Below are 17,948 nucleotides of genomic sequence, written 5' to 3' on the forward strand. Positions count from 1 at the left end.
TTCCACAGTGAACGGACAATTTATGTTTGCAAAGTGGAGTTTTAAAGGAGAGATTTATCACAACATATAACAGCCAGGGGCAGTATTCAGCTAACAAACAGAGTAGGCAAGGATTATAGTTGATACAGTACATTAACAAAGAGAAATAGCATTAAAATAATTGATTGCCCATTGAACTACAAGTCAGCTTTTTTCCATTATGTTTGCTTTCCATATTTATCCACAATTTGTTCAGTAAATTCCATTGTTGCTCTTATATATAGTCTCCAACCTTGGAAGTTTCCAAGAGCAGATTAGATAGACATATGTTTTTTAGTGAGGGGCTTGGGCAAAGGGCTGGACTACATGACCTCATGAAATCCTTCATAGCCCAACTTTCCTCTGATCACACAGAAGGCAGGGCAGAGTGGCACCTTCTACCTGACTTCAGACTAACATGGCTTATTACCTCTCTCTCTCTTTATATATCAGTTAGCTTCTCTCTGGCTAAAGAGACCCTTGGTACCATCGTTATATTTTAAAGAATATTTTTTTTAAGTCTCAATGTATTTAGAGACTGACCTCTCAGGAACTGTAATATTTAGAAACTAGTCAACTAAAAAGATCAAGTTGGCAATGTCCCTTTAAATCACAAATATTTCAGTAGATCTCCTGCTATTTAAGCCTCATGCCCAGTCATTTCAATGCTATACTTTTACTTGCAATGTAAACTCTTTCATTGTAACATTGAAATGTAATTATTTTGTTTCAAAAGTTCATCAACTTAATAAAATACCCATTAATCAAGAAAATCATATTACATTAAGAAACCTCAAGATGAAAAAAAAAGTAGTGTCAAACATTTTTGCTAAATCATACTAACTGGAACGTAAGAAATTCATGTGTTGGTATTGAAGAATATCTGAAAAGAATAACAGGAAAGAGCTTAATCCTTCCAGAAAGCTGAGAATCAGAATTGCAGATGGGAGAAATAATTTTTAGAGAGCAATCATACTTGACAGTAGACCATGGCACATAAAGTAGGTATACAGAGTTTTTCCTAAGTTGTTTGTGCCATACCAAAACACTGCAAAACATAAGGGAGAGGTTTCTGAATCATTTAACAGTAAATGAAAATATTTTATAATACTGGAAATACTTAAGCAATACAAGAAGAAAGACTTTATAGGTCACATATTCAATAATATTGAAAGGTTTTAGATTTCTATAACAAAGCTTCCTCCCAAAGACTGAGAATGAACCACATTTTTAAATATTCTCATATCTAAGATAATTTATCTTTCTATCCCAAATTATCCAAAGAAAACAAAGAGTAAATTCAATGCTAATTAGTTACATAATCAGTAAATTGGCTAAACCATTTTAGATGCTTCATAAGTCTGAATATAGGGTGACTTTTAATTTCTTTTTGAAGTTCAATGAATGACTCACTAAGACTCACAATGAAAGCCTTAACCAATCAAGGTGTTGGCGACAGCATGTGAAACTAAGAGGCTTTTGTGAAGAAACTGCTGGAACAGAGTGTATATTTGAGAGACTAAATAAGTACATAAATTAGTAAACAATTTACATGAATATGAAAAACTGCAAGCAGTAAAAGTTCCAAGAAGTAACTTTTATCTTCAGAAATCTACATTTAAGTCCTGCAAAGACAATGGATATACATCTGTATAACTTTCAGTGCTTTTGTATACCAATATAAATTACACTGGGATCAGGTATGGAAAGATATGCACCTGTTCCAGGGTAACTACATAAAGGGCGCATCTACATGTGTGCCCAATTGTGCAGGTGTTACTGTGCAGTCATTTAGTACTTGTTTAGTACTGATGGCGCATGGGTTGTTCCCAACCTTATTGCGCAGGAGCAACAAACTACTGCACAGTAGCAATGGTGCCACAGTTTGTGCCTACCTACGGTGACAATGCCATGTGTAGACGTGTCCAATATAGACAATTATTCTAGCACCTTGCTCATAGGAATGCAGATAAGTCTTAAGCAAATGGTTACTCCAGGTTATGCTGTAGAATGCTGATATTTATACCATCTACACATGCACACATTTACTGTGCAGTAAATTAGTCTACTGCACAGTTAGTTACTAGTCATAAATACAATTAGTAAACTTACTGTGCAGTAGGGCACATTTAAATGCTGGACGGGAGCAAATTTGCTCTCAGTCAGCCCCTACCCTAGGGGTTCACAAAGAACATGGAATTCCCCCAAGGAGCTAGGAACTGAGCAGCACCAGAAGAAAGCTCTCTGTCCCCACCCTCCCACAGGAGCTGGGAGCCAAGTAGCACTGGAACTAAGGAATTCCATCTCCCCACCCAGTGTGGAATTGGCTGGGAACTATCCTGCTTCTGGGGCAGGTCCCAGCCAGCTCTGGGCTGCCCAAGGAGTTCCCCACCCAGCCCAGGGATGGCTGGGAACTGTCCCATTCTGGGGCAGGTCCCAGCCAGCTGTGGACTGCACAAGTAGTTCCCTGCACAGCCCAGAGCTAGCCTAGGGCCTGCCCGTTCTGGGGCAGGTTCCAACTAGCTCTGCACTTCATGAAGATTTCTGCACCCGGTCTGCAGCTAGTTGGGAACTGCCCCATTCTGAGCTGCATGAGGAGTTCCCTGCCCAGCCTGGAGCTGGCCGGAAACTGTCCCATTCCTGGACAGGTCCCAACCAGCTCCGGGTTGCACAAGCAGTTTCCTACCCGGAACTGGCTGGGAAATTTGCATTCTGGGGTAGATCCCAGTCAGCTCCAGGTGGCCTAAGAATTTCCCCAAAATGGGGCAGGTTCCTCTAGGCTGGGCAGGGAAATCTCCACATAGCCCAGAGCTGGCTGGGACCTGACCCAGAATGGGACAGTTCCTGGCCAGTGCCAGGCTGCATGGGGAAGCCCTGCTGGGCACAGGGCTTGTCCTCATGTGCACAGGGTGGGAAAGCTCGGCAGCAGCAGCTGTCTCCCAGTCCTGCACATCAGGCCCCCTCCAAGTGTGTACAAGGTGAGGAGACAGCTGCTGCTGCAGCTGGCAGAGCTCTTCTGGCCCCGTGCATGTGGGAACCAGCCCCATGCTCCCTGCCATCCCCCAGCTTAGCGCCCAAGGGGAACTTGGACCTCCCGCTGGCTGCTGCAGGGGGGCAGAGCAAATCTCCTCCCAAAAGGGAACATGTGTAGATGTGCTCCCAGGTAACTTACTACACAGTATTTTTACTATGTAGTAAGCCTACTTTGAATTAATAGCACATGTAGAATAGAATAGATATCAGTGTCCCACTGTCAGTGTTTTAGTGATTTTTTTTCTTCTTTTCCTGTTTTTTTTTTCCAAATCTGTCAAACTAAGATCCCTGGACAAAAGTTCATCCAGAGAGATGAATTATTTGAGTCTAGGACAAGCAGCTTAATAGCTTTGAAGGTAAATGGAATAGGATAGAATAGGCCAAAAACTAGTTAAGTTCCATTTGAGCATATAAAGAGAAACAGGATTCTGTCCAAATTGTTGAACTTCAATATGTGCTTAAAAGCTTTTAAGTGTCAAGCCAGAATAGAAAAAGGGAAGATCAGGGCTTTTAGGATCCGAGACGCATAACTTTCAATTTTGGTGCTGGGGGGGCAGGGAGGGGGAATGATTACCCCTGCACAGGCTGTGGTGATGACAGATAATAGTCTTGAGTAAATGTTTACTCCAGGATATGCTATATAGCAGCAGTGGCACAAGCTCCCTGGGGGCTGCCATTCTGGTGGCCCTTCTGAATCAGCATCCAGGGCTTGTATCTTCGTCAACACTTCCCCCCGCCCCAATAAAGTTACCCTACTGTAACTTGTGAAACTGCAAGCCTGTGTGCTCACCTGTGTCCTCTTTCAAACTTGTGAAGGTTTCTGAAAGACAGCACAAATAAATGATTTCATTGTAATCATAAAGAAATTAATCAATAGTGTCTCAGGAAGCATAAACAAAAAAAATATTGAGTCAAATGTATAATGAAAACATACGGAAAAATAAAATAATTTTAGGTAACAAGCACATTTCCAAGTAATAATTTCCATGAGCTACTGATGACCTTAGAATGTTTGAGCAAAGAGGTAGAAATAAGACTGAGTTATGAAAGGTCAATAAAAAGTATATTCACAACATGCCTTTATATAATCAGCAGGATAGGGAGTACTGGAGAGCTTAAAGTAAAACAATCAAGCTGGGAAACCATGAGGAAAGAAAAAACATATTTAACATTTTAGCTTGTTTTATTTATGAAAATAAATATTGTGCAGCAGATAACAAACTTTGCTGAAAGAGAGAAAGTATATTCTCATTGGAGACTGGTTACTTCCCAAAACATTACTTTATTAGAATATTCTATGTCTTATATAAAACCCAATATGATGTTGTTTAGAAGTTTAAGAGATTCTAGAGCAGAAGCGTCAGACATACGGCCTTCATGGCTGTATCATCTGGTCCATCAGACTCCTAGAAGGGCCTTGCAATTTGGGGGTGGGGCCCAACACACAAGCCTGGGGTGTGAGCCCTGCTGGGGCTAGGGTGGTGGAGGAGGAGTTAGTGGTGGAGGAACAAACAACAGTTGCATTAATCCCCTGCAGGTCCCTGATGCTGCTCACCCTGCCATTGGAGGTGGGTCCAGATCCAGCCTCACAATCTGGATCTGTCTTAGGAACCTAGGTGAGTTTGACACACCTATTCTAGAGTACAACCTGCACCACCCACCTAAACTTAAGTTTTTTCCTCTAAACATTACTAAAAAGTAAGCAAACAGCAAAACTGTTTTTAGTACATTGAAATGTATTCTCTTATTGTTATGTCTTATTCCTTTTTAATGTCCTTATTTCTTATTGATTTAAATCATGCCAGCTGGGCGTAATTTATTAAAAATGTGAATACATGTGTTAAAGATTTTTGAATGATAGGATCATAGAAAAGTAGGGTTGAAAGAGACCTGAGGAAGACATCTAGTTCAACCTCCTGCTCAAAGCAGGACCATCCCCACCTATATCATCCTAGCCAAGGCTTTGTCTAGCTGGGTCTTTTGGTTTAATTTCCCCAGATAGCAATAATAAAAATCAGGCTGGCATATAAAGTACACAGGAGGAAGGTCCTGCTTTATCAGAACCTATTACCTCCATCTAAGCAGCATCTTTTTTTTATAGTCTTTAATCAAACTTATGACTGAGAGAAGCTGTTAGAGAGTCATACAAATGGGATAGGGGAAAAGTTTGAGAAACTCAACCATTTAACATTTTATATACTTTTGTTATCATTTCTGTTAGAACAGGTAGTTTATTTCTATTTAAACTTTAACACTTCCAGTAAACACTAATCATTCTGGAGTTTTCCTTTTGATTGTCTATATTGCCTCCACTTCGTTTCAGCTAAATGTTATTGTTAAAACAAGTTGTTTAAACCCACAAGTTGTTTATCAACAGCCTGTTGCATTCATATATACATTTTAATGTAGTACATAAACAACTATGTACAGGAAAGTGCTGACATTTTAAGATAAGTGTTCTTGCTATTTATATACTTTCAAACTGTCAGTCTTAGTCTTTGCTTTGTACACATCCAGAACCAACATTAGGGTTGGGGAATCATGGCAGGACTCAGGTCATGGGGAATGGCATGAGGCTGTTAGGTAATATCTATGTAGTCATCCAATGTGCAGGTGGGAAAGAGAGGCTCTCACCTTAGCATCTGCTTGGGCTCCACAGGTCTAAAGCTGCCTCTCTATGCATTTTCTTCTGAGCTTTAGTGTTTCACAACATCTGTAATGCTTAATCCAATAATAAGAAAAGACATTAGGTTTATCTTATTTACAATAACTCATTTGAAATAATATAGCAAATGTTCCAGTTATTTTTCACTATTCATCAGGGAATCTAGTTTGAAAATATTCTCTCCCTCCATCTGACCTAGTGACCAAGAAATCCTTATGCAATTGCTTTTTTTCCAGTTTAGAACGTTTCTCTCTCAACAACCAAGGGGAAACAAAACTAGTTGGACTTTCCTTAATAGAATGCAAAGCAGTATCTATTAAGATATAAAACAGCCTTCAAAAGTAGTTTTAAGCATCTTAAACTAGCACAACCAATGATTTTAAGGCACCTACCAGTGATTATAGTAAGTTTTATTCATGTGACTTAAGGTGGAAAGGTCAAGACCTCTAATTTATGTTCCTGTTATAAAGTGCTAGGTCTTAATTTCCTCTCTTGAACTTCTGAAGTCAGAACTTTACTATCATGATTGCAAACCATCTAAAGAAATGTACCTGGCCAATCTAAGACTAGATTATAACTGCAACTGTTGATAAAATAGTGGTACTATGTAATGGGGATGCCATAAATTGCAGTCTTTGAGAATAAATCATGTAAAAAATTCACCGTTTTAGTTACCCCAGTTTAGCTACTTTATATGTTTGCCTGTCTGTTTTCCTTTGGAAATGCAATTTCACCCCATTTCCATGATCTTGCTATAAATCAGACAGTCTTTGATTTTTATTACTCTCTATATTTTAAGAAATGTACCAGTTCATTTCTAGCTGTGTCAATTGGACTAGTGCTATTAGCTCCTGATGTTATGATGTTCTACATGCATTATTTTTTCAATTTTTGTTTAACTTCTCTATTAAAATAGTGATTTTAGCAATATATATAATATTTGTTTATGTCATACTATTTTAATGTTATCTAAATATAAGGACTCATTATTATCAAAATGAAATGTTTCAATGTTTCTGAATCAATATTGGTGGGGGAATTTCTGTTCTGCAATAAAGGTCAGCTTTTTAGAATAAAAATAAATGTTGTACTGAAATTTTCCATAGAACACAGATTTTGTTCTCTGATTGGCTGAACTACTGAACTACAATCACCATCAGGGATTCCCGTCTAAATGGAGAGGACATAGCATCAACTTCATTTTCCTGAATGGATGGTAAGACTAGGATAGAGTAATTATGCTATTTTTCTGCTCTTGATTCTGCCTTTTTTGCTGAATGTATATAACATAGGCAAAATACAAAATATAGTCTATATTATCATTACTTATGGTTTCAATTTTTCAAGTTGAAGAGCATAAAAGTAAATCTGGAAACATATATTTAGACACTTAAAAGTAGTTTGATCTTTGTATTTAAAAATACCTCTGACTGAAAGCAATGAGAGCTTCTAGGAGTCAGTGCCTACAAAAATCAGAATGAATTTATATAGGTGCCTTCCTTTGCATCTGTTTCTATTCCTGCAGACCTGGCAGTGTGTTTCTCCTCCCCCAACACACAAAGCTACAAGCCTAAACACAGTCCTAGCCACAGTAACAGTTTACAGTTCAAGATCCTAATAATACGCTTCTTAATAGATAAGAGTTATTATTCTTAATAGATGAGAGTCCCATTTAAGTCAATGAAACAACATACCTACACAGTACAGTTGTATAAATATTTTAAGGGTTAAGGCTTAACCCTCAAGAAAAGTAAGAAAGAAAGGTCAGGAATGAAGAATTCATTCCTGATTTATAACATTATTATATACTTTGTGTACACCTAACTTCCCCACAGCATACCCAGTTTCTTAATGGATTTCTTGTAGCTATCATGAGTCTTGCCTTCTGATATTTAGCAAAACCGATTCACGAATTCCTTGCTTCCTTTAAAAAATGAATAAGAAAATGATTATAATTTTATTATATCTGCAAGGAGACAAATGAAAGTCCAGATGGTGCAATGGAATTTTTAATGCAATTTACACACTTTAACGTCACTGCACGCTAGTAAGACCTACGGCTGAATTCTGTTAGAGAAAGACATATATTCCTTAGATGTTTCTTTATCTTTTATGCAGAAACATCCTATCCCATACTGTTATTAAAAGGTATATATTCCAAGAGGAATATACTTTACTTATCTAAGTCAGAAGAGAACATATATTAGAAAGGCTAGTAGGGAAGTAGGACGTGTGACTAGACCAGTAGTTCTCAACCTTTTTCTTAATCAAGGCACCCCTCGGAAAATGCCAGCTCTTAGTTTTCACTCATATTTTGGCTACAGGAAAATAATACAGCAATTTTTCTATTGCAAAGAACACAGGAAGACCGCAACAGATCATATTTTTTTTTTAGGACTGTGGGTTATTATTTGAAATTGTTGCGTTTATCTTGTGAATCATGTTTACACACCTAACAGTGCTAACATTGCATGGCATTCTGTGGCACTCCTAAAAGGATATCAAGGCACCCCAGTGTGCTGTGACACCCCAGTGGAGGACCACTGCTGTAGACAATGGTGAAGTTAAGCCAGAAAAGTTAGTGTCTCAGTCAAATAACACATGCAGTAGCAGGCAACTGAGCTAGGACAAAATGAGTACAGGAAGTCCTCAACTTCAGATGTTTTCAGTTACAATGAACAGCACTTACAATTTTTATAAATTGACACCCTGTTTTGACTTTCTGACATCAGTTTTGACTTTACAATGCTTGATCTCACGCCACATCACGCCATGCCAGAAAATAGGTTTGCTGCGTTGCCCAACTCCCTAGAAAACATCTGTTCAAACTTCCTTGGACACTTTCTTTAAGAAAGCAGACAAGGCTCCAGAAAAACCTGCAGTCAAGACTCCTGAGAAGACTCCATCCAAGAACCCTTCAAAAAGTCCAACCAAGAGCCCTTCAAAGAAGTCCTTCTATATCAATATGATTGCTATTTACAATATAAATATATTAATGTAGCTATATTACTCATCTATAATAGATTGAGTACAAAATTCTGGGTTATTTTTGGTGAAAATAGGGTATTAGGCCTTGATTCAGGAACCAATCCCCCATTTATTACATTGTTCCTATGAGAAAATCAGTTCCAAGTTACAATGTTTCAACTTAGGATGCAGTTTTCAGGAACTAATTGTCATAAGTCCAAGGACTGCTTGTATGTACTTCTATACAAATATTAGAAGCCTACAATATAAGATAGATGATCTAGAATACCTGGTATTAAAAGATGATTTTGACATAATAGGCATCTCAAAGACCTGGTAGAAAAGTGATAATAAATGAGATATTGTTATACCCGATTACAAACTACATAGGAAAGGCAGAGTAAGAAGTGTAAATGGGGGAGTTGTGCTGTAAGTTAAGGATAGTATAGACAGTAGCAGCATAAAACTCTCATCTTAAAGGGAATCTACCATAGAACTTCTGTGGGTAGAAATTCTGTAGTTAATTAAAAGGAACATAGGACTAGGATTATACTACCAACCACCTGATCAGGAGGGCAAAGGTGATTAGAAAAACGTTAAGGGAGATTACTTAGAGAAATTGCAAAAGTGGGACAAATTATAATAATGAGAAACTCCGATCCTCACACAGACTGGGCAAATCCTTCACCTGGACAAGAAGTAAGAGAGAAATTTTCTGAAGTGGCTGTTATGACTCAGGAAAGAGACACTGGAGTCACTGTAGACAGTTCTTTAAAAACAGCTCACTGTATAGTGGCATTCAAAAAAGTCAATAGAATGTGGGGTGGCATTAAGGAGAGAACTGAAAGCAAAATGGAAAAAATGCCATCTCAAGGCACCATGATTGAAAATCACTGCTCTCGACACACTGTTCATATACTTTACCGCTACAGCAAAGGTTGGCAGCTTTTTACTAGCATGGGGAACAACTCATGGGCCACTGCTTCTCTCTACCACTCCAGGGACAGTGAGCAGAGGCTTGTGAGGGAGAGCAGCCCTCTAGGAAGTCTGGAGCAGCTTGCTAAAACAGACAAAGGGGATGGGCATGCCATTAGCAAAACGCAGAACAGATTAAACAGCTTAGGATCAATGCACCCCTAGTAATATGCAGACTGGATTGAAACTTTACAGGCTGAATCTGACTCCCAGGCTTTAGGATCTAGCCCATGGGCCCTGCTCTAAAGCATCTATTACTGCCACTGTAGAAAACAGGATACTGGGCTAAATGGTAGGGGCATGCGAAATGGGTTGTATTCAATTCAGGACCCCAGGTGCCCCCCCACCGCTGACTCAGGAAGCACCAGTTGCCGAGCTGGGGGTCCTGAAGGGGGGGGGGGGGGAAGGGAGGCTTCTGATCACTTCCAGGTCTGCTGCTGAGCATGCTGGGGACCTCCCCCCCGCCCACGCTCCTGTGGGATGCTCAATCTGCCCCACCACCATCGCAGCATTCATGAACAGCCTGGTACCTTGAGATACGTAGAAAAACATTTAAAGCTGTGTCTATGTTCAAATCACCAAATTTTTCCAAAACTCTCCAAATCAATGCAGAGGGTCCTGATTCAATTTGGAGAAATTAACGGGTCTCCTGATTCGTTTTGGAGATTCAACTACTGAATTGGGCTGAATCTCTGCCAAATTGAATCTGGGACCAAAGCTTTGCAAAGCCCTACTAAATGGGCTACTGGTCTAACCTAGTATGGCATTATGTTCCTTATGTTCTTAAATTATTAAGAAAAGTTTATGGGACATACTTTTTTATATACCAATTACCAACCCATACAGAGTAATACGAGGAGCTTCATATATGCTGATGATCAATATATCACCTCACAAGAGGACTTTGCCGCTGCTGAGAACAGACTGACATGCATACTGAACAACCACTCAGATTACTACAATAACCAGCTTTGTGCCAACCCAACCAAGACACAGGTTACAGCTTTTCACCTACACCACAGAGAAGCCAAGCAGAAATTAAAACATTATCTTGGATGGAATCCCAACAACTAATCACCCAAACACTGTGTATTTTAGGGTTACACTGGACCAAACACTTACCTTCAAAGCACATGTAGAGAAGATGAAAGGGTAACTCAGCACCTACAACACCATACTTTGAAAGTTGGTCACTTCACAGTGGGTGGATCTACACATCTCCATACGGTGATGGTGCTATGGCGTCATGCTATACTACTTCCTTTTGGAAGTACTAAAGCACGGCACAGAACAGGTGGTTACTACACCATGCGTGCGGCGCAGTTAAACTTCACTTCTACTTCCCCACAGCAGCGCACTATACTGGGGAGCACGCCGCTACAGTGATGTAGTTGGCGATCACGTGTAAACCCACGTGATCGCTATGTCACTGTAGTGCGCCATATGCTGACATAGTGTATTGTTATGTAGCTGTAGAGCGATGTGTAAATGCGCCCAGTGAGGAGGAAGCCCAGCTACATTAGGAACCACTGCTATTGCCTTGTGTTACTCCACTGCAGAGTATGCATTTCCAGTATGGTAACAATCAGTTCATGCCAAGAAAACATACCCAGTTCTAAATGACATGTCATGAAATAACAGGACGTCAAAAGCAACACCAAAGGATAGCCTGTACTTACTGGCTGACATTGGACCACCTGATATCAGACGAAAGGTAGAGAGCCAAAAAGAAAAATCACAGCAGATAGAAGACCCCAGGCATCCACTGTATGGTCACACATAACTAAACAGCTTAAAATATAAAAGAGTTTTGTGATCAGTGTTGAGCCACTGGACACAACAGCGGACAGGTCATGGCTGAGGTTATTAAAGGAAAGCTTACATGCCATAAGGTGCTCTGAAATGGACCTGTAACCCCAGAAGGACCTTACAAGAGAAGCAGATCTAGACTGGCCAACATAGCAATGCCTGACTTGCCTCTGCACATAAACAGGAAGATCAAAAACAAACATGATCAAATGGGGTTACTATAATGACACAAATATATGCAAGCGTGGTGAGGTACAGACCATGGAGCACATGCTCATTTGCTGACTCCTTGGTGAGAACTGTATGAAGGAAGACCTCACTGCAGCAATGGAAAGAGCCATCACTTGTGCATGATTGTGGAAAAAACATCTAGTTTATGACAAGGAAACAAGAAGACAATGATGACAACAACTAGTGGAGCTCTGATGATTTACACCAAAATCAGTGGAACTATAACAGTTTATATCATTTCCTGATTCTCCCTAGTGTACACTAAGGTAAGGCAGGTTTACTTAATTTACATTTTATTCTGGATCCTTTACACATTAGCAGTTTAAATTCCCTTTCCCGTTGTTGGAATGAATATACATAGTCTTAAATTTTCAAGGCAGTTCTAAGCCTCAAATCATTATCAACATAAATACTTGCCCAAGGGACTGGACATGGAACAAATCAATATATTTTAAAGCTTTTTATAATGTCAATGTATTTATGTTTGTGGAAGAATCCCATTATGCTCCATCTATTATGCAGTTTAATTTCAAAGATACAACAACATTCTAAATGTTGGACAATACAAGCAAATATTGTTAAGTGAAAGTGCACTGCAATAAATCTGTGCGCTAAAGATAGACTAGTAAAAAAAAAAAAAAAAATCAACCCAGAGTATATCGTTTGGCCTTTTCTTTTTCCTTTGTAGAAAGCCTCAGTCTTAAATAGCAGGTGTCATTCATAATCTAGACCAAAGGACAGTAAAGGTCTGATTTTCAAGTATTTTTTCATTCCAATTCCTTCACTATAAATGTAAAATAAACTAGTTTTTAATAAAATTGTTGTTTTGCCTATTTAATAGCTATTCGTTATTTGAGAAGCTTTAGCTTACATTCCTACCAATATAAATCAACGTGGTTCCCATTATATCAATGGAAATGCATCATTTTACACCAGAAGTGGTTCTGGCCTATTGTGGTTAAAAGTAGTGAACCTGCAAACAAAGGTTATGTACACTCACTTAACCCTAAGCACTCAAGGATGTTCACTGAAACCATACAATTCACTCGTATAACCAAAATTAAGCACATTTTTCAAGATACAAACAAAAAAGAATAACTTCCAACTTTAGCTATCCTGTGCATAGCCCCTCAAATGCCCCACCTTTTTGCCATTGTTATGACTATTTTTTATTCTCTATGACTTGTTTGGGAACACTGGGTGATTACCTGGCCCAAAAGAAGTCTACAGCTAAACTCCCATTAACTTCAGTAAGCAAGGGTTTCATCCACTGTATATGAAATACAATGACTGCAATATTTGTGTGTACTTATAAAAAACCCCAGAATTATGCAGAGGGTTTACTACAGCCTATAACTTTGTCTACATTTCCTTTCCGAGATCCTTTCACCTTAACAGGCACAAATTTCCAAGCCTGAGTTGAATTATTTTGTAAGGTAGGAGAAAAACAGCACAGTTGTGAGATGTTTTTTTAGAAAGAATCAAGCAGAAAATACAAACTACTGATATTATAAACAACATCAAAAGCATTCAATATATTTGAAAAGATCTAGAAAGGAAAGTAGTGTGTACAAAATATTGAATTTTAAAGTGAAAACAGTCCTTAAGGAAGATAAGTGCCTTGTGTTAGGATTTTGTAAATGTATCTGAATTTGAAAGGCACAGTTCATGCATATATAACTTTTTTAATTGAATGCACTTTTATCCCCCAAATTCTAAAGGAAATCAAGCAAATAGAAAAGCATACAGAAAAGCTCTTGAACATCTCAGCAGATCCACTGCCTTCAATTAGAATCTAAGCGTTCTTAAAGTTTTGAAAAAATAGGTGGTGATATTTGCAATTTTGGTTAACGATTCAGAAAGAAAGCAGACTACATTACTGCTAATGACAGAGGTAACAAAATTTGAATTTGAATTATAGCTTTTCTGAAGAACCCCATCATTATTAATCTCTGGAAAATACAATTAATCTAAAAATTATGGAGCTGAACAAACAAACTAAAACATAACATATAGCTTTGCTCACAATTCTAGAGCACCTGTCAAGAAAGTAACCCTACTGCTTTCCCTGGATTATTCCTGTGAATGAGGAGCTGTAAAACCTGAGCTCCAAATGATTCATTTACTTTGTAAAAGTCACACAAGACAATACAGTTTTCCTGCCTATATAAATTTTAATTATTACCATATGTTTAAATGTTATTCTGTCATTGCAATACTAGATCATATTTGGAACTTATGTTAATACAAGGAATGTAGAAGGGAAAAAAATGACAACTTTTAAAAATATTTTCTAAAAGAGCACATAAAACATTGTTTTAATAAATTCCTGAAAATGTGAAACTAAGATCTTTCTGATCCCTTAAAATGAGATGCACAGCTTATGTGTATTGTCTTACAGGGGATGAATGGAATTGAAAATAATAAATCATAAAATAACTAATAAACTTCACAAACAAAAGCAAAGAAAAATACAGATCCAATTTTGGACCTTCTATCTTTATCTATCCTTATATACAGGAACCTGCCAAAACATGCGTCCCCTGTAGGAAGCTATAAAATTAAACAAGTACATATTCTCTGATATCATGCAAACATAAAAATAATTTACAAGCTAACAGCACTCAATGTAAATGAAACAATATTTTGAAAAATAGAAAGCCCAAAATCTGAAGTTTACATATTCTAAAATATCCAATTTCTGTTTTATTTACAGAACAGCTTTCAAACCACTAGTAGCATTTTAATATAAATTGCTAAACCCGCTGATTATGTGACATACACAATGAAACTGTAAAAAAGTCTATTATTAGAATAAAATTTCATTTTCAGTTACAAAAAATGTTTTTCATTTCTATTTAGAAATTGAAGAGGCAATACATCATGCAATAATTTATAAATACTTGGTCTAACAACTTTCATGTCATAGGCATCTTAAATGACCAATTTTACAACCTGAAGTGCAAGAGTGCATTTTGCCAGTTTTTAATTGAAATAAAACATAGATAATATTTGCATTATTTACACACTTCAAATAATGAAGTCTCTGTGTTCCTTAGGATCCCTTTAAGAACATCTATTGTGAAGCTCTGACTCTCTCTTTTCTTGTTAACCACATACAGAGAGCTGTTTGTAGGCTCTATAAATTTTGTCAAGACTGTGATAATTTAATGAACAGTTAAAAGTTCCCACCTAAGACTGCCTGGATAAAAGTTTGATTTAAAAAACAGACTACCAGCAATCACAGATTCTAAGCCAATGACAGAATCATTGCCCAAGATCACCCCTAACATGGAAAGAGTCCCAGAAGGTAGTATTTTTCACAAGGAGATCCTTCTACTCATCATCCTATTAGAGATACCCCAACCTGAAAGCTGCAGGCAAGGATGCGGCAGCCTACATCTCTGCACCAGTTCTAGGTCCTAGCACCATATCTTCAACCACTCAACTCCATGGCTAGTTCCAGTTATAATAAACACTGTCTTGCCTTACCTGTCTTAGGGAGGGTGATGATAAAGCAGCATGAAAAACATACAACTGCAGGTTATATTACCTACTGATTGCCAGGGGGTCAGATTCAGCACAACGGGTGCATCTACACAAGACATTTACTAATTATTAGCTACGCAGTAAACATCTCAGTGTCTATAAATGCACCCCTATTAGGCTGGAGTGAACTAATTTACTCTGCAGTAGCATAGTACTTGTCAATACAAGTACTACCCTGTCGTGGAGTGAAAAACTCCATAGCAACGCACATATAAATGCTGAAGGGGCTGGCTGAGGCCTGCTGGCTAGCCCTGCACTGAAGCACCCTCATGTCACAGCCAGCCTTTCTGCAGCACAGAGCTAGGAGCTGCTCTGCCCTGGTTCAACATGCTGCGACCCTGGGCACATGTGCAGACACACACCTGACACACTCTGGAGCTTATTGCTAGATTGTCCACTGCACTCCACAATTTATCCTATTTCTACCCCGTCCCTTGTGGGCTGTATGAAATGTGGCTGGAAATTATACTGAAGCAGCTGACACACAATCTAGGCCATTATGAATATGAAAGGTCTAACTTTCAGAGAAGCAAATATCTGCAACTTCACTATACCCCAAATCACCAGGTGGATTAAAAAGATGGCAACTGCAAGTAAAGGAAAAGGAAGAATTAAAAATTAGAGCAAGTCAACACATGTATTTTACCATGAATTCTAAATGTTTTATATGACACTTGCATAACTACACCCAAAAATTCTCTTTCTGAAAAATAAACACGTTGCTCCCACGTATTTTTCTACAAATGTTGACATTATTAGATATAACTTAATTTACTTCCTTGTTTTAATGTGTACAATGTACACCACATTTAGTCAGTGCAGAAAGGATTAAAACAGTATCCTTTTGTTTATAAAGGACTTGATCATTTTCCCAAATAAAAACATGAGTTAGTGCATTATACACTAATAACAGCAAAAATATTTCATACTCTAAGAATACATGTGTTCAAAATACTTTAAAATAACCAAGCACCATGGTATGTTTCTATGCAGCAGCATTCAACCCCTCTAAAAATATTTTTTCTTGAAAAAATGGTGATCAGGCTAAACATGTATCAACAATTAATTTTTGTTCAACCTAATTTTTTTAATTACTTTTTGGATAAAGTTTTCTGCTTTAACTGCAAGCAATAGTTTCAAGTTGCTGCTCTGCTTCAGCCGCCATAGCTGCTGCTTGTAACTGTTCTGTTTCACTCTGGATGGCACTGGCTGTTGTGACTTGTTTTCTTTCACTATGCATATTGTTCTCATGCCTTTTTAAATCAGATGCTTTAGCAAATGCTTTTGTGCAGGAGCTGCAGACAAAAGGTTTTTCTCCTCTGTGTCTTCTTTCATGGTCTTTTAGGTGGGACTTGTGCTTGAAAGCTTTATCACACATATGGCACGCAAATGGCCTCTCATTACTGTGAACTCGTTCATGTTTTTTCAAATCTGGAGCTCGAATAAAAGACTTCCCACACACCTCACAACTGTAAGGTTTGTAACCAGTGTGTATTTTCAAATGCTCTTTCAAATGAGCTTGGGTGGTAAACCCTTTAGTACACATTTCACAAACAAATGGCCTATCAGCAGTATGGAGCTTTTCATGCTTTCTCAATCGTGCTTCATCAGAAAATGTCTTACCGCATGCCTGACAGGCAATCTGTTCCCTGTGGCCATAAAGCAAATACTCAAACTTCATGTCACTAGCTGCTGTTGTCCATCCTGGTGTCTGTTCATCTTTCACTTCACTTATACCATCATTAAATGTTAATGCTTGGGGAGTTTGAGATCCTAAGTCTTTTGATTCAGATGTTTCCATGGGCTCTACTTCTTGGCCGTAACAGTTTACTTTTCGAACCTCTTCACTTCCCAACTCTTTCAGGATCGCTTCTTGAACTCTTAGCGTAGTGGTAGGTGACTTTCCATCTTCCTGACTAGGAGGAGTTCCTTCCACTGTCACATCTGATGGGCTGTCATCATGATCTCCTATTTCCTCAACCTCATCATCCTGGTTATCGTTGGAGTCTCCAATAGAACGATTTATTTTCAGACAGTATTTACTCTTGGATTGGGAATTTTCTTCAGGACTAGATACATCACGCTTCTGAGAACACAGTTTATCCAAAAACCTAATACCAAGAATCTGACCTGATGACATCATCAAATTTACATCTTCTTTCTTAACTGAAATCTTTGCAGTATACATATAATTTAAAACCTCCTCAAATATATCAGAACGAAGAAAATCTATCTCTATTACTGACGAGCTATCAACTTCCAGTTTCTTAAAAAGCTTTTTGAAGTATGTACTGCAGGCAGCAAGCACACACCTATGTGCTCTGAATTTCACGTCCTCTACCACAATAGCTATGTCACAAAATTCTCCTTCCAAACGTTGCTCGTTTAATGTTTTCAGAAACACAGTTTTGTGATCGTCGTCATTATATTTAATGGTTTCAGACATACTGATGAAAAACTCCTGTTAAATAAAAGAAAGAAAATCTTGATTTCTTAGTAAGTTCGTTTAAAACACCAACTCACAAAAGACAATTATAAAAAAATCCAAACAAAAACTTTGACATAAACTGATCAGAAATATCTTTCACATTAACCCTTCATATTATATAAATGCTCAAAGTTTATGTTTCACCTAGTACTGTGTATGTGCATGGTAGAAGAAATTGCTAATTTTTAAATGACAATATTTATTTTTAACGAA

At 38.0% G+C, this 17,948-nt stretch overlaps 1 protein-coding gene across 5 annotated transcripts in view; it reads right to left on the reverse strand.

The window, feature by feature from the left end:
• Window positions 1–17,948, reverse strand: part of ZBTB14 (zinc finger and BTB domain containing 14) — a 24,533-nt gene continuing 6,585 nt past the window's right edge. For 2 of the 5 annotated variants that reach the window (XM_059724198.1, XM_059724199.1), the window contains exons 3-4: window positions 5,686–17,708; window positions 1–3,871 (exon numbers count right to left, since the gene is read on the reverse strand). In XM_059724198.1, the coding sequence (XP_059580181.1) occupies window positions 16,365–17,708 (1,344 nt within the window). In that variant the 3' untranslated portion in view covers window positions 1–3,871; window positions 5,686–16,364. The remainder of the gene's footprint in view (window positions 3,872–5,685; window positions 17,709–17,948) is intronic. The other 3 variants (XM_059724202.1, XM_059724201.1, XM_059724200.1) reach the window with 3 other exon arrangements.

This window comes from Alligator mississippiensis, chromosome 3, assembly GCF_030867095.1.
Source record: "Alligator mississippiensis isolate rAllMis1 chromosome 3, rAllMis1, whole genome shotgun sequence".
Taxonomy (NCBI): Eukaryota; Metazoa; Chordata; order Crocodylia; family Alligatoridae; genus Alligator; species Alligator mississippiensis.